Here is a 27,612-nt window from a genome sequence, read left to right as displayed (position 1 = left end):
CAAGGTGCAGTTCTGTGTGACCCCAGAGCACTGGGAGTGACCAAGACACGAGCAGGAGAACAGCTCCCTGATCACAGGGAAGGAAAAACTGTCGTCATCATTTGCAGCCTGAGAAACTGAGATAAATCTAGTCCTGTGCTCCCCTAAAGGCTTGTGACACATTGAACAGCACATAAACTGATGTGCCTTTGTCAATTTTACAGCACCAGATCAGGCAGAAAGACACAGCACAGAGGGGAAAGGCCACAGGAGGGGAAGGGCTTTATTGGTCTGTAAGGCAGGTCTGAAGCCAAACAGAAATGCAGTGATATTCTGAAAGGGCAACAAGGACCCTTCCTGCCTCCCCAGAGCTCTGCCAGCCAGCACACTGCTGTTTACTGACAAATATTTACTGTGTGCTCCCACTCATTCAAGTAAATGGAAACAGGCAGCCAAGTTTGATGCTGTAAAACAAAGACATTTACTGTTTGATGCTCTCTAATCCCCTGAGCTGATCTCCCCATTCCAGAGTCCCCCTAGGCTTCCACTCACAGTTCAGCATTTCCCTCTGTAAAAGGGAACCCTCATGACAACTTTTAAAAGCTCTTTAACCCTCAAGATGAGTTTTAAAAGCTCTTTGTGAACCAAAATGACTTGAGAAAAATTGGTTTCTGTTAAAATACTTCAATTAGAATAATTGTTAGTAACTGTTAATATTCAACAGTGAAGCCAATCATTGCTTTACTCTTAGGATTTGCAGAACGAGGAGGAAGAGGCAGCTACCAGGGGTCTAAGGGGTGGGAAATCAAGAAATGTCACTCCTAGCTCAGCAGGTGACCTTCAGCTACTTCCTCTGATTATCTCCCACTTCTAAAAGCACAGGAAACCCTTTCATTCCTGCATTCTCCTCTCATTTCTGTTATCAGCAAGATAACAAAATTACCTCTCTTGCTTTTAGACACAATTATTCTCTATTTGTTCTCAAAGACTTTTTCACCTCTTCTCCAGAAGCTGGGGCCACAGGTCCTTACAGTTATACTACTTGAAAGACTGGGGCTGTATCAGTTTTGGGACCTCTCTAAATAAAACCTCCAGCAGATGGGGAGGTGAAGCAGTGGAAGGGGCTCACCAAGCACACTCCTGGCTCCCCAGACATTCCACTCCCTGGTTTTGTATCTAAAGGAACATTTACACTAGCAATCCCTTACGAAGGCATTACAGACCATTGAGTGAATTTTACCTGTATTTGAGTGTGAATGTGTGAGCCCAGCTCAGCATCCCTCCTGCAGCTGGCTGCCTGCACTGCTCCACGCTCTCATCCAGCACAGAGTGCCTCCCTCACTAACCTGCTGCTTGAGCCAGATGACAGCGAGAATTCAGGAGAGGCTGATCTCTGCCAATCCCTCAGGCAATGAGATTCACTCCTTTGGCCATCGGGAATTTCTGATTGGAGTGCCTGGGCTTTTCCAGGGATCACAGCTGTGGGATGCTCTTCCCCAGGTTCTACCAAGAGGAAAGACAGAGATTAGAAAGAGTGATAATACAACATACTATTGTTTAGGATTCTGCAGCCTAGAGATAGATTTTTAAGAAAAAAAGAAGTTATAAACATTTAAATACCAACTTCTCATTCTCACATACTTACTTTCCAACACTCTGACAGTATCAAAGGTTGAATTTCTTTTTGTGTATATTTAAAAAAGAAACCAACCAACAACTCCCTGAGAACCAGAAATGTTTCACTGTTGAGTTTCAAACACAAGGAGAGAAATGAAGGGCGAGGATGTGTTACACATTTCATAGGATGTAACTTTATTTCAGAAATTAGCAAGCACTGAATGAATGCTGTTGGCTGCTTGTGCTACCAATTCCCTCCAGCCCCTGCATCTGACAGCTTGAGCTTTCAGTTTTACAGATCAAGTTAACAGCCTTATTTTCAGTTGTGATTTACTTCCTTATGCAACTAAGACAAGGTCAATGCACTGACATTTCCATTTCAACAGAATAATAATTTCTAGACAACGCAACAGACAAAAATTGAAAAGCATTCTGCTGATTCTGTGTCAAGTGTTTTGTTCAATGAGAAGATGAACATTTCTCTGAAAAGACACCTTCTGCCCCTCCACAGAGAAAACAGATACAGCTGAAAAATTCTGGTATGAAAAGACAGACTACCCTTATGCCATACCCACGAATATTTGCAAGTGAGTTACTTAACTTAAAATGGGCTCTAAGCCCCCCCAGACCCATCTCACTGATAACTGATGGTGACAGCCCCAGACACGTCCTGGCTCCATCGCAGGGCCATGCTCCTGCTCAAACCACTCCAACTTTTCTGCCCCTCCAGCAATGGTTTGGACAGAAATGGTCAAGCAGAATTTTAATTAGAGAGTGGAGGGGCATCACAATTTTTGGATTCAGCTCAGCTTGCCCTTTCTCTCCCGCTAACAGGCATAATTAAATATCAGGGGCGTATTTTTGTCTGCTGACAAACAACCAGCAGATCCCAGTGAGTCAGTTGTCCAACTAACAAAACACAGCTCTGAAATTAGCAGGGTAAAAATAGCAAAGGCCTGTGCAATAATGCAGCCCAGCACATCTAATATTTATTGAATCAAATTATTTAGTACCAATATATATCAAATCCTCATGGCACCTTCCCCTTAGGCAAAGCACAGCCCTATGTTTAAAAGTTATAAAGACTGGGAAACAGGCATTTTAAGCTTAAAGATGAAAAGCAAGATGATGTAAATCAGGAAGAGATGATTAAAATGTCACCACAAACAGAATGAGGTTAAATTACATCAACCAACAGTACAGGAGAGAGCAATGGGGAGATGCAGGGGGAAATTAAAATAAATGAACAAACCAACAAAAGCCCAACCAAACCAAAGATCTGATTTAACTCTGTATAATTCCACCACAAGAAGCCAAAAGAAGTGGATAAGGAATGCAGACAAAGCCTTGGCTCTACCAGCTGTTACCATCAGCCCATTCCTGGCTTCTTCCTTTCCCATGCTGTAATTCCCAGTTTAATTCAAAGGCAATTTTGGTTAACAAGGAGCCCCAAGGAAACAGGTTTTAGGCATCTGTTCCTTCCCTGTAAATTTTTGCTTTTTCAGCTGTTTGCAGTCATCCAAGTGCAGATGTTGTGCATAAAACTCAAAACTGAAATTCCAAGGATTATTGGAAGCTCAGAGAATAAAATGTAATGGAAATTGTGCAGGTTTGCCAATATCAAATGAGGTGCTGCCACATTCTGAACATCTGATCCATGATATTTCCATGATACATCTGATCCAAGTTATTTTCTACCTGACCACTCTTCTGAAGAAACTCTATGGCTTTACTTCAGCTCTTCTCAGAGCCTGCAGGGCAGCACACACACAACAGCTCACATCAGAAACCCCAAAATCCACAGCAGCCCATCCCTCCCTTCTAGAGCTGGAAATCAAGGCTGTGACCTCAATAACACATTGCCTCTGCTTCTGCTATAGAAGAGGAACAGCTTTAGATATTTTGTCCTTGAGATTCCTTGACTTTTACCCTTTACACAGAACGGATTATGCACTGGCATCAAGGTCTGCAGGAAACAATAAGGATAAAATTCATACTATTATACTGTTTTCTTAATTTCTTTTTATTCTTCAGAGCTCTGCTGGAAGAGCCAGGACTGGAGAGAGCCACAGATTAACTGAGCTCAGGAGCACAGGGATTTGTGAGAGCTGGGGCAAACAACCCTGCCATGTTTTCCCCAGTGTACAGACAACAGCACATCCCATTTTGGCCAGTGGGGTTTGTGCCAAAACTCAGTCTCTTAAATAGATTAGAAATCCACAAGTTCCATTAGGCTGAGGAATGCTCCTCTAAATCCCACGTTCAAAGACAGATGTTGCTGCCAAAGCAGCCAGGAAACACAAGCCAAAGGAGACAAAGGACCCTGCAGGCAGCACGCCTGGGGCACACCCTGGAGGTGTTTGGGGCTGTGGGGAGCAAGGAGAAGGAACAGGCTGGAGGCTGCTCCTTCCTCCCAGCCAGTCAGGAACTGTGGCCACGAATTCCCACTTCTCACTGTGCTCCAGCATGTCAACACAAAACACAGCAAGTCAAAGAGAGGCAACATCCTGCATCAACAGCCTAAAGCAAGCCCAAGGATTTTATTGCTTCAGTCTCAGGACAAATAATTCCTGAATTCAATCCCCACAAACACTTCTGCAGTTCCCAACCCCTCTCACAGGAAGGATGCTGGAAGGCTGAAGGGCAGCAAGCAGCACCCACCTTCACCTTCCTTCCAGAGGGGTCAAGTGGCTGCCCCTCAGCTCCCCCAGCAAACCTGAAGCAGGACCTGACAGCCCTTTCCAAGCAGCTGGAGTGTGCCCCAGACAAAGCACATCCACACACACCACACAGAAATCAAATCTATTTCTTATGGGTCATGCTTATGTTGCACACTCAAATCAACAGTAATGAATCATTCTAGGGTCTGATTGATCTTTATGCTGGTTGGGTTTTTTTTCCCCCTTTAAGGGTCTAGAAAAACAACAACAGATGAAAGATCATCTCTTTGGGAACCCTGCACTTCTTAGAGTGGTCCAAGAGGGGATCACACTAATGTCACTGACCTGTGGCTGCTGGCAGCTCTTGGACAGAGACTTCCTCTTTGCTTTGAGCACTTTCTGCTTTCCTCTCACCTGTTTTCTTCCACCGTTTATTTACTTGATCCACCAAGAACTTGAATTCACTCCTGTGTTTGTTTCCTGAAAGGCAACAGAGCATCACTGACCACTCCCACAGGACTAAGGTATGGCACATGAAAGGACATGAACAGAAATGGACACAAAAAACTGAATTAAAAGCATTTTTGTTACAGCAGATGAAAACCAATCCAACACTGTGATATGTTCCACATTCTATTAATGACCCAAATCCGCGTCTGTGCTTTTTTAGCTGCCCACAGTGCAGAGCACAGGCACAGATGAACACTTCATGCTCTGTGTCATGCCCATTACACTGCTGGGATTCAGATCCTTTAAGTCAATAATGCAAATACTCTCTGCACTTTCCATCACTTGGGATGTTTTAAGCACTTCTCTGCTGCTCAGCCACAGCAATGGAATTGTTTAACCTTGACACTGAAATGAAATGCTTTCCTCAGAGCCTGGGAAAACACCTGGTGTCCCCAGCAGGACGCTGTGGATCTCCTACCCAGGGAGGGAAGCCCTGCCAGGAGGGAGCAGGCTCTGCTCCCAGGGAACAGGGACAGGAGGAGAGGGAACAGCCCCAGGCTGGGCCAGGGGAGGCTCAGGGGGGACAGAGCAGGAATTCCTTCTGAGAAAGGACTGTCAAGAGTTGTGTCACCCATTCCAAGGAATGACCACCCTTCCAGTGAAGAAATTCTTTGATGTATTCTTTGATAAAACAACACCAAGTTCTGCCCCACAGAAGGAAACATTTTGATACTGACTCCCTTTCCCTGAGTAGCTGAAAACACCACATAAGGCCAAAAATTCTGTGAATAAAAAGCAAGTTCTGTCTCAGATGTCGTGTCTGAGTCGCTGCATCCTCATTACAGAATTCCTTTGGTGCTTCAGTTTTTCCAGCATTACTATCTTTTGTTGTTCTGGCTCATGGCAGAGCTACAAAGCTTTTGGAAAAGAAATGTCCTGGCACACAAGCACTATTCAGCTACCCTGTAAATCACTGTGGTGCTGAAATGACACCCCAAGCACATCCCACCAAACTGCAGCAACATAAACCAGCCCCAGACAGAAGGACAAATATTTAAACACAAAACAAAGCAGCAGACCTCCAAAGAGCATGGCAAATTAAAGATTTATAAGCAGAAAAGACAACCAAATAAATTTTTTTCACAGATGTATTTCCTTTCCTGTAGATTTTTTAACTCTTTAAATAAAGACCATGAAAAAAGCAGAGTGAGCTGAGAGTGTTCCCAGGTCCTGCAGAGCAGAAGGAAATGACAGTGGCTGTAACTGCCAGCTCCCATCCTCAGGTTCATCAATTAATTGGTATTTCATAAACAACAAAAAAATGCCAACAGTGCAATGTGTGAGTTGCCAAGAGCCTGGGAAAGTGCAAAGAAGCAGAAAAAATGTGTTTTCTCCCAAAGAGTTTGTCCTGCCTTCCCCAAAGGCTGTTCACAGCCCCAGTGTGTTTTTTCATATGGAAAAGCAGAAGAAAAGTAAATTTGGGGGTTTTTATTCAGAATTTACACCAGAGTTCGTTCATTCATTCATTCATTCATTCAGCTGGGAATTAGGGTCTGAGGTGCAAATGCTGTAAAATAAAAGGGAAAAAATGCTTCCTTGTGTAATAAAGCTTTCTGAAGTCCACCTGTTTCACAGTGAAGTAATGGCATTTGATAAGAGTTCTTTAATCTCAAACTGTTCTTCAATTTGAACATACAGCTCTTTTTTTCATGTTTATGATTTCTTCTTTATTATTTTATCAGGAATAATTACCTGACACCAGTTACCATTGGCCTCTTGGTCAGTATTTTTTATTAGTTTTAACACCATATCTCCCTATTAAAATACTTTTCTATCTTCTCCTTTTTCCTACCTTTAATTTTCCAATTTTCAGTTAATCTGCTTCAGACTATCAAGAGCTCCAAGTGATCAGTTTTGTGGCCACGCCCTTTTAGCAATCTAAACTCAATCAAACACCTGTCTTTGAAAAAATTAAGACAGTATGAATGTATTTTTGATCTAAATGTGTACAACAGGCCAAGAAAATAAAACCAGGATCAGGAAGGCCAGGCCCCAGGTGGGGTCAGGAAGGCTCTTCAGAGCAGTTCTGCTGCAGAGGGCTCCCAGTGACACCACTCAGCTGCACACCCCACACCCTGCTCTGCTTTCATCCTCAGCAAACATGGCAGAACAAAGTGCATTAACAGAGATGCCTTTGGAGGCAATCATTTCAGCTCAAAGGAGAAGAAAGGGAATTTAAAAGCAAAATGAGGTGAAATTTGTTACTTACGATATTCAGCGTGGATCTCATCTATTTCTTCCTCTGTCTGGTCCTTTGTGAAGGTCAAGTTCTACAGAAATCACACAAATGTTTTTAACATAAATAAAAAGATGATAAAGCTGCAGACTTTGAATTAGAGACTTAAAACTGGAAGAAGCAACTGTTTGTTTTTCCCCCTTAGCTTTCAGTAGCTCATCACATCAGCACACGTTTACAGAAGGTGTCCAGTGTCCTGCCCTGCTTCCACAGAGCCACCAGGACCAAGTAACACCCAGCACATGTGGGCCATAAAATATTTCCTAACACTGTGCAACAAACAGGCTTCAAAAGTCACCAAAGCATCAAATGTCATGGGAAAAGGGCAGGCACTGCTGCCGATACAGAAACATGGAATTTGCTAGCTAAATCCTAGAGAATTCTTGGAAGCAAAATATTCCCCACGCTGCCATGGAGGGTCAAGATCTTCCAGTATGGCCAAGGAGAACATTGCTCAAGAATTTTTATTGCAGTCAAAAATTGCTCCTGCTTAAAGGGTTTGGGCACAAAAAGCAGCAGTGCACCCAGGGCTGCCCACGACAAAGGTGTGGTGTGAGAAAATCAGGCTCATTACAGGATGCTAAATGTGAATTCTAACATGCAGCCTGGGAATTCCCACAGCACAGCAACAGGCAGACACTGTCAGTGCTCACTCTGCAGTTTCTGCTGGCCACCCCTCAGTGAGATCCCACATCAGTCACTCACATTTTCACTGTGTTTATTACACTCCAGCTGAACACGGATCTTCTCATTCTTCTCCAGCTCTTTAACAACCTCTGCAACTGTTTGGAAATACAAGAAAGGGATCACTGAAACAGGAGCTGGGTAATAAAGAGCTGTAACAGCACAGACTGAAACTACCCCTAATTTAAAAGACAAACAGCATTAGCCCTCTGAGAGGGAAAGCTCAGGCTCCAATCCCAGGCAAATGTGCTCTTTCCAAATCCTACTGAACCTCACTCCTGCACACAACAGTGCTTATGGCACACAATTCAGAGAGATTTTCCATTTCATACTGGAAGTTTCAGTGGAAGACACAGTAATTGCATCTACTGTTTATCTTACTTTGTCCCCCAAACCACCAGAGCAAGAGAAGCATGTGCAGGCTCAAGGGCAAAGCCCACAGCCCACAGAAGAATTACAACCAACTTTAACAATTGTCAGACACATCCAAAGCCTATAAACAACATAACTGTAACATTTAACTAGAGCCACAGCTATGCAGAACCCTGCACAGTTTACTTTGACATTTGCAAATCTGTTTCTGCATTTCATCATCTCCACAGCACTGCCAGGCAGCTCTGGGCAGTTATTAAAATGAACACTGCACCATACAGTGAAGCAGAACAAAAGCTTCTTAAGCTGGGAAAGAATGAAACCTGTTCCAAGCTGGTTTAAGCCCACTGCAGGAATGTGGCACCTGTGCTTCCTCAGAGGCTGAGCTGTTGGTGTTACACAGTGACCTCAGGCTCCCAAAGTGCACATCTGCATCAAGTGTGAGTTTAATAATTCACCCTGTGTGCACAGGCTCTGAGCACAGGCAGAGCCTGGCATTATTTAGGGGAGGGCAGCTGAAGTGACACCACACCTCCCCAGCTCTCCCCTCCTCTGGATGCACGAGGCAGAGACTCAGTGCCACTCCATCACCAGCACTGAGTGAAGCCTCACCACGAGTACCCACCCCAGCAGCTTGAACAAGAATTTTGCAATGGTCTTAGACAAGAAAAATCCTTCCAGCTCCAGTTCTCCCAACAGCCAAACCAGTGCTGAGCCCACCCCATAGAACAGAAAGGGAAATGCAGACTGCTGGTTGGTGATGGCAGCACCTCCCTGCAGGTTCTCTCTCACCTGATTTGGGGTTTAGGGAATCACACTGAGCATTGTACATGTGCACAAACTCCTGGTGTCTCTTAATGAGCTGCTGGCGGCTCCCAGAGGTAGACAGACCGTGTTCCTTGAGCTTTTTCCTCAGATCTCGATCCGACAGCAGGTTATAAACAACTTTGGACATCAGCTTCCTTTTGTGAGTAGAACTGCCAAAGGAAAACAAGAGAGACTCTATTTAATTAATACTGCTATGAAAATCAAAGTATTTACAATTACTTAAGGGTGCTTCACCCCCTCAGGATAACACACACATGAAAGAAACTTGGGTTTTCCACCCCAGTACTGGCCGTGGCTTACCTGAATCAGCCAGAGAAATATTAAAATCATTAAAACATCAAGCCAAAACTTGAATTAGGAGATTTTTCAGCCTTCTGGAAAAATGTCTTTGAGAAAAATAGTCATGTACCTGAAGGCAGCAGCTCCCAGCTAACAGAAGGTTTGGTGATACAGAGAGAGACATTAAAGATAAGTAACAGTGCTCTCAGAGGAATAACAGCTAAAGCCAAAATTTACTACTTTCTGTCAGAAGGACTCAACATTCCTGGCACAGCTGGGGAAAACATCTTAATTACAGAAAACTGCCAGAGAAAATTCAAGTCCTAGTACAAATTTTGTCACCTAAAATTAGCAGAACATTTCCTCCTGTCAAATTAGCTCAGGCTTCCCTACACCTCCTGGTGAGATACTCTCAAACTAGGAAAAACAAAGTGGCCAAAACCCATTTACAGCCTTCCTCATCTTCTGCAACTGCAGTAATTCACAGAGGAACAGCGTTTAACCAGACATTTTTCTTTCTGTAGCAAAATAAAGCTCAACTGCACTACTCTGGATTAGAGAGCAGTTAACAGCTTTCCACTGTGAAAATGAGAGATTTATTTGAAAACTATTCAGCACTTTTGACTTATCACATTGAAAATGTCAAGGTTAAAAAAAAAAAGTCTTATACAAAAACTGTCAATAATTTATTTACTCTCATCCAGCCCCTGTAGCATGGCTGGTAAAAAGAAGATGGATTACCACAATACACTCTTTAGGGAAACTTTTTTCAGATTCTTTTGGGAAATATAAAAAATTTCACTGAATAATTAAATTAAATCTTTTGAAAGTTCCACAGAAGCTTGGTGCATATCCCAGCTCACCAGCAGCATGACCCAAAGCGTGCTGACAGCTTTCCAGCAGGCAGCCACAGGAACACAGCTCCCAGCAGGTTTAAATCCTCATGTTGGTTGGGTTTCCCCACGCCTGACAAACACAGTGCTCTCTGGAAACACACCTTCACGTTGGAATTACCCCAGTGCAGCTCTGGGCTGCTCAATTAGCAGTTCTGCTCCAAGTGCTCAGCTGCTAACACAGCCTGGGCCGAGGGTAAGCAGGGCTCCCACTCCTCAGAGGAGCAAAGCCCACGGAGCAGGCTGGCCAGCACCCAGTGCCTGCTGTGCCACTGCTGACCAGCACTACTCCAACCTGCTGGGGACATGGAGTGACACCAAGGACAGATCTGGCTTATTCTTCCATTTATTATGAACAGAGAAAGCGCTAAACCACTCCAAATGGAAATTAAACGTAACATCAGATTTCAATACTCATTTACCCGTTTTTCATCTTGAAATTCCTTTAGCTTACAGATTGCACTCTAAGCATGACTGGGCAAAACAAGAGCTTTAGCATAAAATTATTTCCTAATTCAAGGTTCAGGGGAATTGTAAAAACAAGCATTGAAGTACAAATTCTCCCAGTTCTTCAGTCTGATCAGTCAGAAATAACAACAGCCTAAATTTCTGCTGGAAGTAAAACAAACTGCAACTCCACTTCTGATGTCAATGTGGTGACCGTGACCAATGCTGGGGCAGGGGCACAAAGCCAAAGGAATGCATTCATCTTATGGAAATCGAGATCTTCAGGAAACTTCAAGAGCCCCACAGAGAGGAGAGAAAGGTGCAATTTTTATTCTTTAACTTGACAGCTATTGAAGAAAATGTCTCTTGGCACACCTGAGGCGAAGGAAGCAATTCATTCACCAAATGAAAAATGGGAATCAGTGTTATCTGAAGGAAATTTTAATGTCAGGGAGCAGAAAGGTGACGAGAACAACACACAAAGTTCTCCTCGCACTGAATTTTTTAAAGCAATGGCCACTGTTTTCTTGCCTCTAAAAGCCAAAGAGTAATTGAGCTGGCAATCCACCCACTTTCCAAAGGAGGGACAATCCCCACAGCGATCTCAGAGTGCTCCACACAGCAGGGAAGCCAGGAACAAACACAAACCAGCACAATTACACCCCAGCAGCAAACAGCTCTCGGTCCAGCAGGGCACAAAGCAGCCACACGCACGTGGAAGCTCTCAGGGTGCTCCTCACCTTCGCAGGCTGTCCTTCTTCTCCTCTCTGGCCAAGCAGCTATCCAGATGTTTGTTTATGTATTGCTCCAGAATAGCAACCTCACAAACAGGACATTCCACTGAAAGCAAGGGAGAAGGAATTTACTGGTGTGGATATAACAGCAAAGAGCCAGTGTTTTCCTCTGAGAAACTAATAGCTGGGACAGGGACAAAACACACAAGTCCTGAGCTGTTACTGTACTGAAAGTTACATTTGAGAAGTTCTCAGAACAGGAACAATTAACACTAAACTGTCTCACTGCAGGTGTTTCACAAATACTATCTGACCAACTACTTTGCACTTGTGGAAATAATTTCCATGTGATGCGTGCTCAAAGATTCAAAAATATCATAAAATGGGAAGCAAGTGCAAGTTTTAATTGCTCAAAAATAGACAAGCAGTAAAATTTCACGTGAGCTTTAAATTATCAGCACAAGCAGGTCAGATGTGTAAAACCATGACAGGCTTCCTGTGGCTCCTTTCCTGGCTGTGCTACCTCTTTAAGCAGGATTCATCCAGCTAATGAATACACATGAACTTCAGAGTTCCAGATGAATAAATCATTAAACAAGAGAACAGCTAAATTTGAACTAATAAGAACCAGAGGTGTACTCCTACATGGTATTTTGTTTTAATTTAGGCTTTTAGCTGGGTCAATAGGATGGCTGCCAGCATGTCAGAACTAAGAGGATTTTGCCATTTTATTGTGGTTGATTAGTATAAATGGGCATGTTTATGCTTCAAAGTAAATTCACCTTAACTCTCTGGAATTACAAAAAAATAAAGCGGATTACTCTTCTGGAGAATGTATGAACACAAATATTAACAGAAGGGCTGCTTTGCTCATTTTGAGTTCAGGCTCACCCCTCAAACAACAAACACATTATAAAATAACCTGCATCTGGTTACTCACAGATACAAGAGCAGAATAAATGCCAATGTCTGTCTAGTCACTGGGGGGAAGGAGAAATTACTTCATTTTTACTAAGACTGTTGCACAACTCTTGTTTTTTAGCGTTGTTACTCAAAGCAAAGGGATCCATAAGCGCTGAATTCCATTAAATTCCTTGGCAGCAGCTCAAGGTTTCTGGTGAAGACCATGCTTGGAGCAGAGCTGTCCCACAGGAGCAGCGGTGTGAGGGAGCACGGGCCAGCACACATCAGAGGCACACGGACACACGGGAGGAGTGCCATGTACTGAGGGTCCTCTAACACCTACAGCCAGCCACACAGCGGGGACAGAGCAGGACTGAACCACAAAATAAACACCTCACCTTTCTTGTCTCCTTTTACCACAGATGTAGAAGGCTTTTCAAGACTTTCAGCGCAGCCAGGGATCTCCTGTGATCCCACGTCCTTGTCCTTACCACCGACCTCTGCAGAAGCGCTGTGAGGGTCACGGTGTTCCTCAGTTTTGACACTCTTCTGCCCAGTCCATGCCAGGCCATCTGCCTTGGTGGAGGTGCAGACTTTGTCCTTTCTTAAGAAGCTGTCAAGCCCTGGTGCCTCTTTAGCATCTGGCTGAGAAGTCCTGTGGCCCTCGGCAGCCGGACGCTGGCCACGGGCCGGAACCGGGGGAGCATCCAACACCAAGTGCAACAGCTGCTGCCTGCAGGCACCCAGGAGAGAACACACAGCTAGCACACTGCATGGTGTCAGGAACCTGGACACTTCTCTGCCAACACACACTCTTTTGTGGGTGTGCAATTACAGAACATGCTGGGACTGAGGGAAAAAGAGGAGGAAGCAGTCCCACTCTGGCTTCTCCCCAAATGTGGTTTTTTGGGCTCATGAGCAGCTGAGTGATGACATCTCATGGTCCCCCACCCCAGCCCCAGGGACAGAAGAGCCAGGGCACAGCAGACACTCCTGGCACAGCCCTGGGCTCTCCAACAGCACTTTGTCACCTGCCACCCCCTCCCCTCAGCTCCAGAGTGAATTACTCAATTTTCTCACTGATCACAGAAACTCTGACAGGAGTGATTGGAGAGATTCAGACAAGCATGACCACACTGGAAGCTCATCCATCACTCAGCAAGCCCAGAGAAAGCATGCAGTGATGGAGGGGTCCAGCCTCTGCCATCACCAGCTGATCCCATGGCAAACATCAGTTCTACACAATGTTCAAAAACCTCTGCATATTTTGTACAGTCTCAGTGTTATCTGTGACACTCTCAAGAATTTAGCAGACCACTGTAAGCTCTGAGCTGACAGAATTTTATCTTCCTGGCACAAAGCAGTAACTGCAGCACAGCAGACAAGGCTCAGTTTATGAGCAGAGCAGTGTCCTTCCCTCTGAAGGCTGGGAGATGAATCAAGCAGATCCACCACAACAGCCACGACCCAAACCCTCCTGCGAGACCCATCCTCCTCAGGGCAGGGAGTTAAAAACCACCTAAATAAACATGGATGGTTTCTTAGCACCCTGCCTCAATAACAGCATAAACAGCTTCCCACATTTTCTCCTTCAGATCTGTAACACCCACAAAAACCAAGCGTCCTTCATCAGGCTCCTGGGTCCCATCTGCAGTCTGTTTACGTCTCTCTCGCTGAGGGAACCCAGGACTGCCACATAAATACATTCCAAGGAAGAGCCAGAGCTGTGACTCGTCCTAGGAGCAGCTCACACAGGACAGTCCCAGCTGCACTAAAGGCAGTGGATCTCCTTGAGATTCCTCCTGCAATCCTGCTGGAGGCTCAGTCACCACACCAGCAATGACAGCAGCTGCCCTCTGAGCACCCAGTGTTTATTCCTCTGACTCACTACCTGTCCAGTAACCCTGACTAGGAAACAGAGATAAACTTGACAGTAAAAACATTTTTCTTCCCTATGGGTGAAGAACAGCAGATATTCTTTTCAGCAAGGACTACTGCTTTTCTATGTAGGCAAGTACAACTCTAATTTCTGTTGCAAAGTTTCTAACAAGGTGATGCAGGAACTGACAAATTTTCTCAAAATGATCTCTTTAGTAGAGGGCAATGAAATCAACTCTTTACACTTTACACAAAACTTTACGTGTTATTTTTGAAGATCCTGCAATGCATAAGAGAACTCTTCATTAAGGACAGCTGGCTGGTGCAAAGACTGCTCATCTTTCTCTCCTGGGCTGGCCAGACCCATGAGTTCTGCCCCAGAGCACAGACAGGTGAGGGAACAGAAAGCTGCTGCTGGCAGTGCCCCCCAGGCTCCTGCCCACTGGGGGCACGGTGCAGTCACACCCATTAAAGCCTGGCCAGAACCCCTCCTCTCCCTTCCACACAGAGAAAAAAACATCCGTGGCCATAAGGAGGACAGGACATCTCCACTTTCCCTGAGAGCCCACCCTCTGTGCAGAGAGGGAGCTGCATTCCCACACATCCACCACAGCTCATCCTGCAAGCACCTAATGCTGAGCAGAGCACAGATGGGATTAGCACTCTGGTTGGAATGATTCCCATTCCCTGCATACACTGACCTTGGAGCACAGCTTTCACTCTGCTAAGTGCCACCAACATTACCATTTTCTTCCCCTCCAGGCCTGACTTAAGAAAAGGGTTTGCACTTTGTGAAATGCTGAAAAGATTTAAAGCCTTATTTTCATAAACATCCAGCTACCCAAAGCTCAAGTCTACCCAAGTTAGAACATACTTGATCTTTTGACCATGCTGAGCTCTTCAACACCTGGACTGTGGGTTGGTTTTTGGGGACAGCCAAAAAGCCAGATGGAGAAGGAGGGGGGAGCCAGAAGATCTGTCCTGTACCAACATCACCAGGACAGAAGAGCAGTGGTGTTGTGACTGAACAATGCACATAATGCTCTCCAGACAAGCAGTGTCCCCTCAGCTCAGGGCATGGGCAGCCCCAGGGGACACCACAGTGACACTGCCTGCACTCCCCTGGGGAGTCTGTCCCACTGAAGCAGCCAGCAGGGAGCCTTTCCCACCCTGCCACCAGGGCCAGACAGGGCTCCACAGCTTCATGTGAGAAATTGATTCAACTCCAAGTCACAAAAGGAAAGCTTATTGAACTCCTCTCACTGGTAAGATTTATACTGATCCAGTAAAGCAGTCCAAAAAATTAACATTTAAGGTTCAATATCATAATGGATCCAAGTCAGCACTACTTGCTCCCTACAAAATTAGGCATTAACAAAAAAATAGTAATCCATTTATCACCAGGAAGCACCAGAATTCAAGCTGAAACGATGGAACTTTAGGATTTAAATTACTCAAATAAATCAACTAAATGTAATAGTGGTCATATAGAAGATTAGATCTATCTACATTCTATGATCTTCATCAGAGAAACTCTCAGATACAAAGCCATCAATTGAACTATGCTTCTTGTTACTTACAAAGCCAAGAGTCCCATTGACTTCCAGCTCCAAGCTAATTTCAGAGAAAAAGTAGAAAGTGCTTTTGTCTCCTACACAGACAGGAGCACCCACAGAATTCCCAGCAAATCACTGAGTAGATTCTTATCAAAAGAAAACAGATAATACAAGGAGCTTCATGTATTTACTGTTGTGAGAATTTATCAAGTCTTATTTATTCTGTTGTTGCTGACTTTTACAGGGATGTGAAGCTAAAAACTGAATTAAAAACAAACAGAAAAGTAGCTCAGAAATCAAGTTGAAAGCATAGCACTCCATTACTTTCCTTACCCAAGAAAAGTCACATTTTCAGTCTTTCAATACCTATCTTTTTCCTAGCCAGAAGAATGCTCTTGCAAGGTGACCATTACCACTGGCCAAATCCTTCTGTTCAGAATCTGCCCTGCACACACAGGAAGGATCCTGCAGAAAACCTTTACTGCAGTATTTCCCCCACAGAACCCTGACATATCTGCTGACTCCCTCCACACTGCCAGGGACTGGAACTTCCAGAGCAGCCAACCAGCAGCAGAACCAAAATGACCTTGTAAAACCTCCAGACCACTTGAGTGGACAGTAACCTTCAGCCAGGACACTGCAGCATCTTCCCAAAGTGCAAACACTCATCTTTGATAATGCTTCTGTGCCACCACCATTTTTTTGCCCAGTTCTCACACTGCTCCTCTCCAGGGCTCTGTGGTCACACCTTTCCAGCTGCCAAACCAGAGAGAGTAGCCATGAAATTACATAAATACCTTGCAGAGTTAAAGCTCTTCACTAGATCATCTAAAATCCGGTTGTTTTTCAGGTCAGATTCTGAGACTGCCTATTAAAAAAGAGAAAGAAAAAGAAAAAAAACAAGAAACCTAAACAAACAAACATTCAAATGCAGTGAAAACTACAAGTTCCCAGGAAATGTTCAAGTGACCAATAACTTGCTTCTCAGCACGATGCCTCAACTACCCCCACTGAAGTGCTACAGGAATTAAGATGCTTAAAGGATAAACATTTCTTCCCAAAAAAATATCTCATATTAAAAAACTGTCTGAGAACTCAAGTCTGGGATATTAAGGGTAATAGGTAAAAACAAAGCATAAAGCTAAAGCAACAAAGCCCAGTGTGCCCAGGCTCCAACAATGGTTTGTTGAGCACAAGTCTGATAATTTTGAAAACCAAACTAGAGATCTTCTGAAGGTGGTAAGAGCCTTAAGTAACAAAATGGGAAAACTGATGAAGGGAAACATTAATCTTCTGATTATGGAATGAAGATATGAATTATGAGATGCCTTTGTGCATTCAATTCATTATTTTTAAACAATTTCTGATTTTTATCTCACTGCAACTCTCTCTGCTCTTCTTTTTAACAATGCTTTTATTATTTTTTTATTTTATTTTGAGATTAAATGGGGTTACACACAAAGAAAATAAAGCACTTACGTTTCAGCACTGCTGGTTTAAATGATGGGAGTATTTTAACAAATCAGTATGAAATGTTTTGTGACAGATTGTACACACAGCCCTGAGCCAAACCCCAGGCCTGATGCTCCATCCCCTCCTGCCTGCACTGACACAGGAGAATTCCAGATGCAAGAGCACCACACTTGGCCCACACAGTCAGAACTGATTACTTGGCATAGTCCAAAGGGAAAAGCTCCTGAGATTCGCCAAAAGATAAAAAATGAAGGGGACAAAAGCAAAGCAAAGCCACACTTACCACACAGCACGTTGGACACTGCGTTTTGTAGGACAAAAACTTGCGGATACAAAGGGAACAATCTGGAAAAAGGAAATACATCATTTTGAACATGATTCCAAATACATTTCCACATCCTGGCTTCTGTATTTCCTTACTGAACAATACATGCAAGCTATTCCACAATACACAAATATTGAAAATACACAATTTTTACACGGAATTGCGATTATCATTGGCACAAAATAATCCGTATTTTATGCAAACATGGTTTAACATCTAATATCAGCTCCTCAGTCCAAAGCTGATACCAGTGCAAGAAAGCCTTCATCAGGCACCACCACCACAGCAGGGTTTGCACTGCTCACTCCCTCACCATGCTGAGTTTTTGAGTGACTAATGCTGATCACTTTCATCTTCCCACATAGCCCAGACAAACTCACAATCCCCTCTTTTTCCCAGGCTCTTCTGCCCCTTTCCAAAACAACACCAACTTGTTGCTCAAAGAAGATGCTGAAAAGGAAGGGATACAGCACTGAAATGCTGAGAGACAGCCTGATGTCATCTCATCATCACAGGATGCCTCAACAAACTCGGTGGTGAAACACACCATAAGCTTCATGTTGTCACAGTCAATTTCTGTGTTTGTTACACTTTGTCAATTTATCCATGGCTTTCACAGACACTTAAGGGTTTAAAACGTCTCATTCTCCAGGAAAAGACAATCCCTCACTAAATCATCATGGGCCAGAGTCTCAGCACTGAGCACACTCAGCAGCAGCTCCTGAAAGAGATCTCTATTTCACAGACCCCTGGGAATGCATCTGAAAAGCAGCAGAAGCATTAATTAACCCCAGAACAGTTTGGGTTGCAGGGACCTTAAAGCTCATTTCATCCCACCCCCTGTCACAGGCAGGGACACCTTCCACTGTCCCAGGCTGCTCCAAACCCTGCCCAACCTGTCCTGGGCACCTCCAGGGATTCAGGGGCAGCCACAGCTTCCCTGGGCACCTGTGCCAGGGTATCACCTCCCTCCCAGGGAAAAGTTTATTCTGAATTCTAACTATTCTATTCTATTCTATTCTATTCTATTCTATTCTATTCTATTCTATTCTATTCTATTCTATTCTATTCTATTCTATTCTATCCCATCCCATTCCATCCCATCCCATCCCATCCCATCCCATCCCATCCCTGTCCTCTGTCAGAGGGAAGCCATTCCCCGCTGTGCTGGTACTTCAGGCCTTTGTAAATAGTTTCTGTCCGTCTTTCCTGCAGGCTCCAGACCCTTCTTCTCCCTGCCAGGCTGAACCATCCCGACCGGCCCAGCCTTTCCCCACCGCTCCCACTCGGGACAGCACAAGCCGTGTCCGGCACTCACAGCTGTGCGAGCACTGCGGGATGATCACGGCGATGCTGAAATAGTCGAAGCAAATCCCACAGCGCAGCAAGTCATCCACGGCCTGAAACGACAGCGGGGACAGCGGGGTCAGCACGGGACGGGAGCCCCGGGAGCCCCGGGCAGGGACGGGAGCCCCGGGCAGGGACGGGAGCCCCGGGAGCCCCGGGCAGGGACGGGAGCCCCGGGCAGGGACGGGAGCCCCGGGAGCCCCGGGCAGGGACGGGAGCCCCGGGCAGGGACGGGAGCCCCGGGCAGGGATGGGAGCCCCGGGAGCCACGGGCAGGGACGGGAGCCCCGGGCAGGGACGGGAGCCCCGGGCTCGCTGTGGCCGCCCAAGGGCCCGGGCTGAGCGGCCGTGCCGGCACAGGCTGCGGAACAGCCCCGGGAGCTCCCAGGGCCGCCCCGGGGACCCCGCCCGTCCTCCGGCCCCGCACGCACCTTCAGCGGGGCCAGGCTGGGCGGCCACGGCGGCTCGAGCGGCGACAGCGCCAGGGCCATGGCGGTGCGGCCCGGCCCGGCCCGGCTCGGTGCGGCCCGGCTCGGTGCGGCCCGGCCCGGCTCGGTGTGGCCCGGCTCGGTGCGGCCCGGCCCGGCTCGGTGCGGCCCGGCTCGGTGCGGCCCGGCTCGGTGCGGCCCGGCTCGGTGCGGCCCGGCTCGGCCTGGCTCGGTTCGGTGCGGCCCCGCTCGGTGCGGCCCGGCCCGGCTCGGTACGGCTCGGTGCGGCCCCGCTCGGTTCGGCGCGGCCCAGCCCGGCCCGGGGCTCCGAGCGGCGCCGGGCCCGGATCCCGCGCGCGCAGCGCCCCGCGCTTCCGGCAGCGCTTCCGGCAGCGGCCGGGAACTGCCGGGAACGGGAACCGGGAACGGGAACCGGGAACCGGGAACTGCCGGGAACGGGAACCGGGAACGGGAACCGGGAACTGCCGGGAACCGGGAACGGGAACCGGGAACGGGAACTGCCGGGAACGGGAACCGGGAACTGCCGGGACCGGGAACCGGGAACTGCCGGGAACCGGGAACGGGAACTGCCGGGAACGGGAACCGGGAACTGCCGGGACCGGGAACCGGGAACGGGAACCGGGAACTGCCGGGACCGGGAACCGGGAACTGCCGGGAACGGGAACTGCCGGGAACGGGAACTGCCGGGAACGGGAACCGGGAACTGCCGGGACCGGGAACCGCCGGGAACGGGAACTGCCGGGAACCGGGAACGGGAACCGGGAACTGCCGGGAACGGGAAAGGCAACAGCGAACCGGGAATGGGGAATGGGCAGTAGGGAACCGGGAGCGGGGATAGCGGAGCGGGAGCTCGGTGGGGCTCTGTGCTCGCTGAGCGCTCCCGGGGACTCCCCGGGGCTCGGGGATGGGCACGGAGCGGGGATGGGAAGGGCAGGAGCGGAGCAGAGCTCGGGGATGGGGATCGGGATGGGGATGGGGATGGGGAAGGGGATGGGGATGGGGATGGGGAAGGGCAGTAGCAGAGCAGAGCTCGGTGATGGGGATGGGGATGGGAAGGGCAGTAGCGGAGCGGGGCTCGGGGATGGGGATGGGGATGGGGATGGGAAGGGCAGGGCAGTAGTGGAGCGGGGATGGGGATGGGGATGGGGAAGGGAAGGGAAGGGAAGGGAAGGGAAGGGAAGGGAAGGGAAGGGAAGGGAAGGGCAGGAGCGGAGCAGAGCTCGGTGATGGGGATGGGGATGGGAATGGGAAGGGAAGGGAAGGGCAGTAGCGGGGCTCGGGGATGGGGATGGGGATGGGGATGGGGATGGGGAAGGGAAGGGCAGTAGCGGAGCTCGGTGATGGGGATGGGGAAGGGAAGGCAGGAGCGGAGCAGAGCTCGGGGATGGGGATGGGGATGGGGATGGGGATGGGGATGGGGATGGGGAAGGGAAGGGAAGGGAAGGGCAGGAGCGGAGCTCGGTGATGGGGACGGAGCCCCCGGAGCCGCCCCGGCCGCTCCCCTGGCACACCTCACACTGTCACTGTGGGCCTGTCGCTACACTCGCTGTAGTAGAGGTTTTTACACACTCTCAAAGCGTATTTAGCCGTGTTTTACGATGCTCCACAGAGCAGCAGTACCTCCCTCTCCTCGCTTCCTTTCACAGGCGTGTTCCAAGCCCTTCGCTTCTGCAGCTGCCGCTGACTCAAACGTGCTGCCACCTGAAAACTGAAATCTCTGTGCCCGATTTTTCCTACCAGCTTTTTCGTAGCAGTGCAATTTGCATGCTTGTGCTCCCTATCTGAACGAGTGTGATTTTTCAATCAAGCCCTGCTCCCTCACCTGACAGTAACACTCATATATATCTAAATAAAAGTATAAAAGGTACTCCATTCTCCATGATGAAGGTCAGAAGAAACCATCACAATGGTCTCTGCTGGCCTTGGGCACTGTGAGTCTCTGGATTTATAAATTTGAATGGATCTGATTACTGCCTGTCCCTTGCCAAAAGTGCTGGAATTTACAGAATAGTGTCATTGCCACTTAAGTGCCTGTTCTTTTCACCTAAAGGAATCTATTTCTGCTTTCTCTGTGAGCTGTGACCTAATTAATGAATCAAGCTCCTGCAGTTTTCTGTTCTCTTTGTTCCCTCCTGCACATGGCAGATCTTGGTTAGGGTTAGGGACAGGAGCTTTTGACAGGAGCTTATTGGATGGGAATTAACTCTCCCAGGAATGGGCACAGAGGGTTCACAGGTTCATTTCTGCAGCAACACGTTTCTTTTTTGTTTAAGTGGACTGGTGAAGAGCAAAGTGAATTTACAGCCAAGCACCATCCACACAGACTGCTACTGAATAAAACACAATTTAAACTATTTCCACCCTGGAAAATCTCTGCTTTCACCTGAATCCTGCAGGCTGCAGAGGCTGGAGAGCATCTGCCTGCTCAGGCTGGGTGCAGAGCGCAGGGATGTGTGAGCACTTTCCCCTTGGGATGGGTGCTGCAGGCTGTCCCAGCACGGCTGGAGGCTCCTGCAGGGCCAGGGCATTCCCTGCTGGGCTGGAGCCTGCCTGAGCCCATCCCCGAGCGAGGACAGCTCTCCTCCTCTGGAGGAACACTTCCCACTGTTTTATTGGCGCTCTGGCCTTTGGTGTAGCAGCAATAAACTGCTTTATCTTGCTGAACGAGTTACAACTTGTTATTATACACATCTCTCCTCCTTCCGAGCCCCTGAAATACTCATTTAAATTAAAACACCATGAGGACCCAACTGCATTTTCATAAACTTGTCCTGTTCTGTTAGCAGAGAAATGTATGGAAAAGCTTATTAGGAGGTGGAGCAGCCTGACACAAAGCAAATCTCCAAAAGCTACTGATTTTCACTTGTGTTGCTGAGACAAAATATTTCAGTGAAGTTTTTTATTATTCCCATCTGGTTGTGCACAACCTAAGAATGTAAAGAGCATTTGTTCCCCTGTGGTGCTCAGTGCCTCGTGCAGAACTGTTATTTTCCTCCACATCCCAACAAACAGCTCATCCTCAGATGCCTTCAGTACACAGATCTTGAAACTAAAACCCAACACTGCACCAAGGTCTGCCTGTGTGTCTGTCACTGGACATTCTTCATTAAAGACCTACAAATGCACACAGAAACAAGTCTCTGGACTGCAGCATGTCGATTGGATGGGAAACCAGCAGAAGAACATACCGTACCTAAAAAGAAAATAATCAAACCCCAAACCAGAGAAAATTTTGAGTTAATTGTTTCTAAGTATTTTCAGAGATTCCTTAATATTTAAAGCAGTGGAAAGTTTCTCATCATGTCATTCCCAACTGGAAAGGAGAAGAACCTGAAACCATGGGTAAAATTGTTCAGAAATATTTAACACTGACCTTGCTCTGCCCTTGTGCTAAAGTTGGGAACAATTGATTTCTACAGGACTAAATTTAGTCTGATGTTGAGTCTTTCAGAACAAAAAGATCCCACATTGTCGTGGTTTAACCCCAGTCAGCATCCAAGCCTCACACAGCCGCTCCCTCACTCCCCCACCAGTGAGGTGGGATATCTACTGGTGATAGAATCAGAAGGGTAAAAGTGAGGAGACTTGTGGGTTGAGATAAAGACAGTTTAATAGGTGAAACAAGAGCCACACACACAAGCAGAGTAAAGGAATTCATTCGCCACCTTCCATGGGCAGTCGGGCGTTGAGGCGCCTCCAGGACAGCAGGGCTCTGTCTCCTGCAGCAGTTACTTGGGAAGACAAAGTCCAGAGCTCCCCACCCTGTGTGCTGTGTGAGCAGGGTGTTCTGTGGTCTGGAACATCCCTTGGCTCACTTGGGATCGCTTTCCCGCCTGTCTCCCTCCCGGCTTTCTTGCCAGCGCGGCCGTACGAGGAGCAGGACAGGCCTTGGCTCTGTGTGAGCCCTGCTCAGAGCACAGACATCTCTATTTATGATCTCAGGGACTGCCCTGACCTGGGACAGGACCATGGAGCCCAAGAATGAGCCAGCCCTGAATGGGCCTTGGCTGGTTTTGCCCTTCTGCCGACAACAACAAGCGACACTTGCTGATGTTTCAGAGACATTGTGTTGCATATGCAGATATCTCCCATTTGGACACTGATGCTGATTCAGTAAATGTTATAAAAATCATGAGTAACATCACTAGCTGCAAACTGCTCCAGTATAAAAACTCCCACACTGCTAATCCTTGCACCCTCAGACACAGAGATAGGTCTGCAATACCTTCCATTCCCTTTGATTATCTCCCAAGAGAGACACTGGCATTCCATTGCCAGCTTAGAGTCACGCTTTGGCTGTTTGGGTCTTAGCCTGGGTGCAATTCCCTTCCCCACCACTCAAAATAAACCAAGAAGCAAAAAAATACCCAAAAAAACAAAAGCTGAGTTAAATTAGTTTAATTCAGCTGCTTGCAGAAACGTGAGGAGGCTGAGCCTTTTGAGACAGTACCAGCAAGAGCCCAGAAGCCACAACCCAGCCCCAGGAAAGGCTGAAGCTCATCCCAGCCCCAGGAAAGGCTGAAGCTCATCCCAGCCCCAGGAAAGGCTGAAGCTCATCCCAGCCCCAGGAAAGGCTGAACCACATCCCAGCCCCAGGAAAGGCTGAACCACATCCCAGCCCCAGGAAAGGCTGAACCACATCCCAGCCCTAGGAAAGGCTGAAGCTCATCCCAGCCCCAGGAAAGGCTGAAGCTCATCCCAGCCCCAGGAAAGGCTGAAGCTCATCCCAGCCCTAGGAAAGGCTGAAGCTCATCCCAGCCCCAGGAAAGGCTAAACCACATCCCAGCCCCAGGAAAGGCTCAGCCCCTTCCTTCTCAGCAGGAGATGACTTTGCAGGGGCTCGTTCCTGAGCAGTCATTCCGTGTCTCTGGTGGGCACCACGCTCAGTGCTCTGTGTCCCACCTGTGCTGCAGGTCACAGGCAGGGGCTGACAAACAGGAAACAACAATTTGCATTCCCATGCAGAGAAAATGGGTAAATCAGGTGCAGTCCAAAGGCAAGAGAGTCAACACATTAATAAAAGTGTTTCTTAGGCATTCCAGCTCTCCTGCACAGATTTAGCCTTTTTCAGCTGGGACTTGGGAGCAGGGTTTGGATACAAATTCTCCCAGTCCCTTGTGCCATATGGCTGCTGATTTGCCACTAAAATGTCCATCACTGGGACTTCATTCCTTTGCTAAAAACTGCTTGTGTTGTTGTGCTGCTGTATTCATCACTTCATTGCTGCCTTCCCCTGCTCCTAAAGGTGAAGCAGTTCTCAGCCTTTGCAGTGCAGGGGTAGCAGACCTCCCTCCACTGCATCTCTCTGCCAGGGTAAGACATTCCCAGCCATGTCCCTGCTCCAGTGAAGGTTCATTTGTCCTCCCCATAAATTACTGGGAAGTGCAGGAGCGGATGGAGAGCTCCTCATGGGGCTCTGGCCCCCTCAGCACTTCCCAACTCTGATTTAATTAAGAGCACAACTTTCACCAACAAGGCTTCCATGCTTTGCCAAGGATTGCGAATCTGTGTCCCTGGAGCTCGTGTCCAGAGGGGCCCGAGGGCAGGGATCCATCCTGGCTCCCAGCAGCCTGTCCCTGCACATCAGCACACTCCAGCACTGCCTTGCCAAGGGGCTGATGAGTCCAGGAGCCACTGGAGATGCATTTCCCTGGATCAGGGGGCCCCAGCAGAGTCTGGCTGCTCCTCGTGTGTCCCCTATGGCTCAGCTCTCTCTGCTGAACTGCTGCTCTTCGAGTAAGCGAGGGTAAAACACCAGAGCAAGAGAACTATCGAGAGACAATTCTGGCTTCTGCTCAGCTTAGCCTGGATTTATGTGCCAGAATGAGACTAAACAGAGGGAGGAGGAGCCATTTGTCACCAGAACACCTGCAGAAAAAGCAGCTCCAGCCCATCCCTGGCACAGCAGCCTGCTGTAGTAATGCACAAACCTCTGCTGATGAGTCTGGCTGAGATGTGTGTTGGGATTGACGCCAGTGGTGAAAAACAAAACCTCTCCAGTGTTGGCAGCTGAAACACCAGGTAATTACTTAATTGACTCCATGATTTCCACCTTGGAGCAGCAGCCTGCAGCACTCCGGCTAAAAGCAGAAGCCCATTAGTAATTCTGGCAGCAGTTAATGTCCCAGACCACGGCAAGCAGAAACCCAGAGCGTGGCTGCTGCAGTGTTTGGAAGCTGAGAGATGTTCTGCATCCATCCATCTGCCAGGGCCAGCAGCTCCTCCCGCTCTGACCAGAGACACAGGCCCAGAGTGTCCAGAACTGAGATCCAGGCACAGAAACTAAACCAGAATTCAAGACATATCAGTAGGAATTCAGCACAGGAGTGAATTAGCCCCATTCTCTCTGGGTGGCAGTGGGCAGACCAGCAGCCAGAGTCCCACTGGGATGTGGGGAGGTGGGAGCCTTGGGATGGGCAGCGGCACCAGATCCACACAAGGTTTAAACTGGAATCAAGAGGAAAACAAGTGAGCAAAGTCATAAAGATGCTGCTTTGGTATTCTGGCAGAACACCACTGCCAGAATGGGAATAAAACCACATTTGGGGGTCACTTTGGCTGTTGGGTCTGTAAAACATTTCCTTGCATTCCCCTCAGACAGAGCAGCCCTCACCAAGACACTGACACCCCAAAGGGAAGCAGATCCTGGGTCTGTCCCTGCACAGGGCAGCCCTGAACTGTGGAAGGCACCAGCAGCCCAGGGGTCACAGCCTGCTCTGGAGGGCACAGCAGTGTCACCATGGGCTGCCACAGCAGGGCACAGTGTCACCAGGGCACTGCCACACCACACCAGGGCACTGCCACAGCATCACCAGGGGCTGCCACAGCATCACCAGGGCACTGCCACACCACACCAGGGGCTGCCACAGCACACCAGGGCATGGCAGTGTCACCAGGGCACAGCCAGAGCCCAGCACACACAGCTGGTTCAGCTGCCAGCCCTGGACATCAATAACCCCTGCTCTGAGCACAAGGAATTGCCCAGTTAAGCTGACTTTGGCAGGGATAAATCCAGGCTGGCCCCAGCTGGGCCAGGACAGGGTGTTTGGGCTGTGCTGCTGTCAGCTCACAGCAGCAGTGCAGCGGGGCCAGGAGCAGCTGGAGCCAAAGCCAGGAGCAAACAGCACGAGGGAAGGGGCGGCTGCACACCAGGCTTGTCCCCAAAAGCCCCATGAACAATGTATAACTTCTTACAGGAAACAATCATTTATATCATTCCCATGGACTTCACTTGCCACACCAGGGAGGAGGGAAGGCATTAGTCATGCACTAGCAGATGTTTTGACTTACGTAAGATTTAATTTTTTTCTTTCTTTCTTCTGTGGAAAAAGCTGCATCTCACCCCAGAGCCTTGATGAGATCTTCCTCACCCTCAGCCTTTGCCATGTCCTCAAGCTCAGCATTGCCCTGCTGTATGGCACAGCTCTGCCAGCTTCAGCACTTGCCCAGTCATTGCTAAATATATTATTTTTATAAAGGCTGTCTCAAAGGGGGTGAAAAAATGGCTGCAACAACGGGTTCGAGACAGAAACCCAAGATAAGTTTCGTTAGTGCTCAGCAGCAGCAGGCAGGGGTGGGTAATGCTGCCAGAACAGTTATTTCTTGTCAGCCAGACACACCAAGGAGCTGGTTGGCCTTGAGAGGGATGGGAAGGGTGGGGCTGGTGACCAGCAGTAGCCATGGCCTGTGCAGTGGCAGGGAGCACAGGGCTCGGGCCAGGCTGCAGAGCTCTCTCCGAGTGCCCCAGGAGCTGTGTGTCTTAATTAAGAAATTGATCTTCGTTAGCTAACACTGGCTGCGTTTGCATGTCCAGAGAGGAGTGTCCTGGGTGGAATTAGGAGCTGTCAGGGGGTGCCTGGCCTTTGGATGCTGTCAGGAGGGCGTTATTAGATTTAAAGCTTTGCTCCAGAGCCAAAGCTTCATTTCCAACATGCAAACCTCCACTGGTTTGGCAGCACCAAGGACTCCAAGCCCAAGTCTCTGGAAGTTTCCAGGAGGGAAGAGGCATCTCTGTGGAACAGAGCAAGGCTGCTTTACCTGCAACACTTACACTGAGCTGATGCATGAGATATTTAAAATCCAACAAATTACACTTTTATCTCATCAAACACTTAAACCAAAACGCTTCAACAGCTGCTGCCTCCCATCCACAAGCAAGGGAAGTGATCCCAAAGGACAGCAGGAATGTGGTGCTGTTTTCCAGCTGAGCTGTGATCGTAAAAAGGTTTCTAAATGCTCCACAGTATTTACAGAAGATGGATAATGCTGCAGTCTCTCAGGCCTACTAAAGTCTGCTTTCCAGTGTTTCTATAGTGAGGCTGTAGGTGTATATTAAGGGGAAATAAAAAAGTTACCAGAAGTTGTGTAAATACTCTTCTTTTCCTTGTGAGCCTGCAGCCAGCTCAGGAACAGATGCAGCAGAAGCTCCCCAGGGGAGTGGGCT

At 48.0% G+C, this 27,612-nt stretch overlaps 1 protein-coding gene across 5 annotated transcripts in view; it reads right to left on the bottom strand.

The window, feature by feature from the left end:
• Nucleotides 1-19,316, bottom strand: part of RAD18 (RAD18 E3 ubiquitin protein ligase) — a 49,068-nt gene extending 29,752 nt beyond the window's left edge. For 3 of the 5 annotated variants that reach the window (XM_086845533.1, XM_086845534.1, XM_086845535.1), the window contains exons 1-11: nt 19,152-19,300; nt 18,693-18,774; nt 17,333-17,394; nt 16,374-16,444; nt 12,541-12,875; nt 11,246-11,345; nt 8,851-9,035; nt 7,708-7,784; nt 6,976-7,036; nt 4,602-4,736; nt 1,326-1,482 (exon numbers count right to left, since the gene is read on the bottom strand). In XM_086845533.1, coding sequence (XP_086701659.1) covers nt 1,326-1,482; nt 4,602-4,736; nt 6,976-7,036; nt 7,708-7,784; nt 8,851-9,035; nt 11,246-11,345; nt 12,541-12,875; nt 16,374-16,444; nt 17,333-17,394; nt 18,693-18,774; nt 19,152-19,211 — 1,325 coding nt within the window. In that variant the 5' untranslated portion in view covers nt 19,212-19,300. Of the gene's footprint in view, nt 1-1,325; nt 1,483-4,601; nt 4,737-6,975; nt 7,037-7,707; nt 7,785-8,850; nt 9,036-11,245; nt 11,346-12,540; nt 12,876-16,373; nt 16,445-17,332; nt 17,395-18,692; nt 18,775-19,151 lie in introns of all 5 variants that reach the window. The other 2 variants (XM_086845536.1, XM_086845532.1) reach the window with 2 other exon arrangements.
• Nucleotides 19,317-27,612: the final 8,296 nt, after the last annotated feature.

Source organism: Cyanistes caeruleus, chromosome 11, assembly GCF_971803275.1.
Source record: "Cyanistes caeruleus chromosome 11, bCyaCae1.hap1.1, whole genome shotgun sequence".
Classification (NCBI taxonomy): domain Eukaryota; kingdom Metazoa; phylum Chordata; class Aves; order Passeriformes; family Paridae; genus Cyanistes; species Cyanistes caeruleus.
This window is presented reverse-complemented; position numbering and strand designations above follow the sequence as displayed.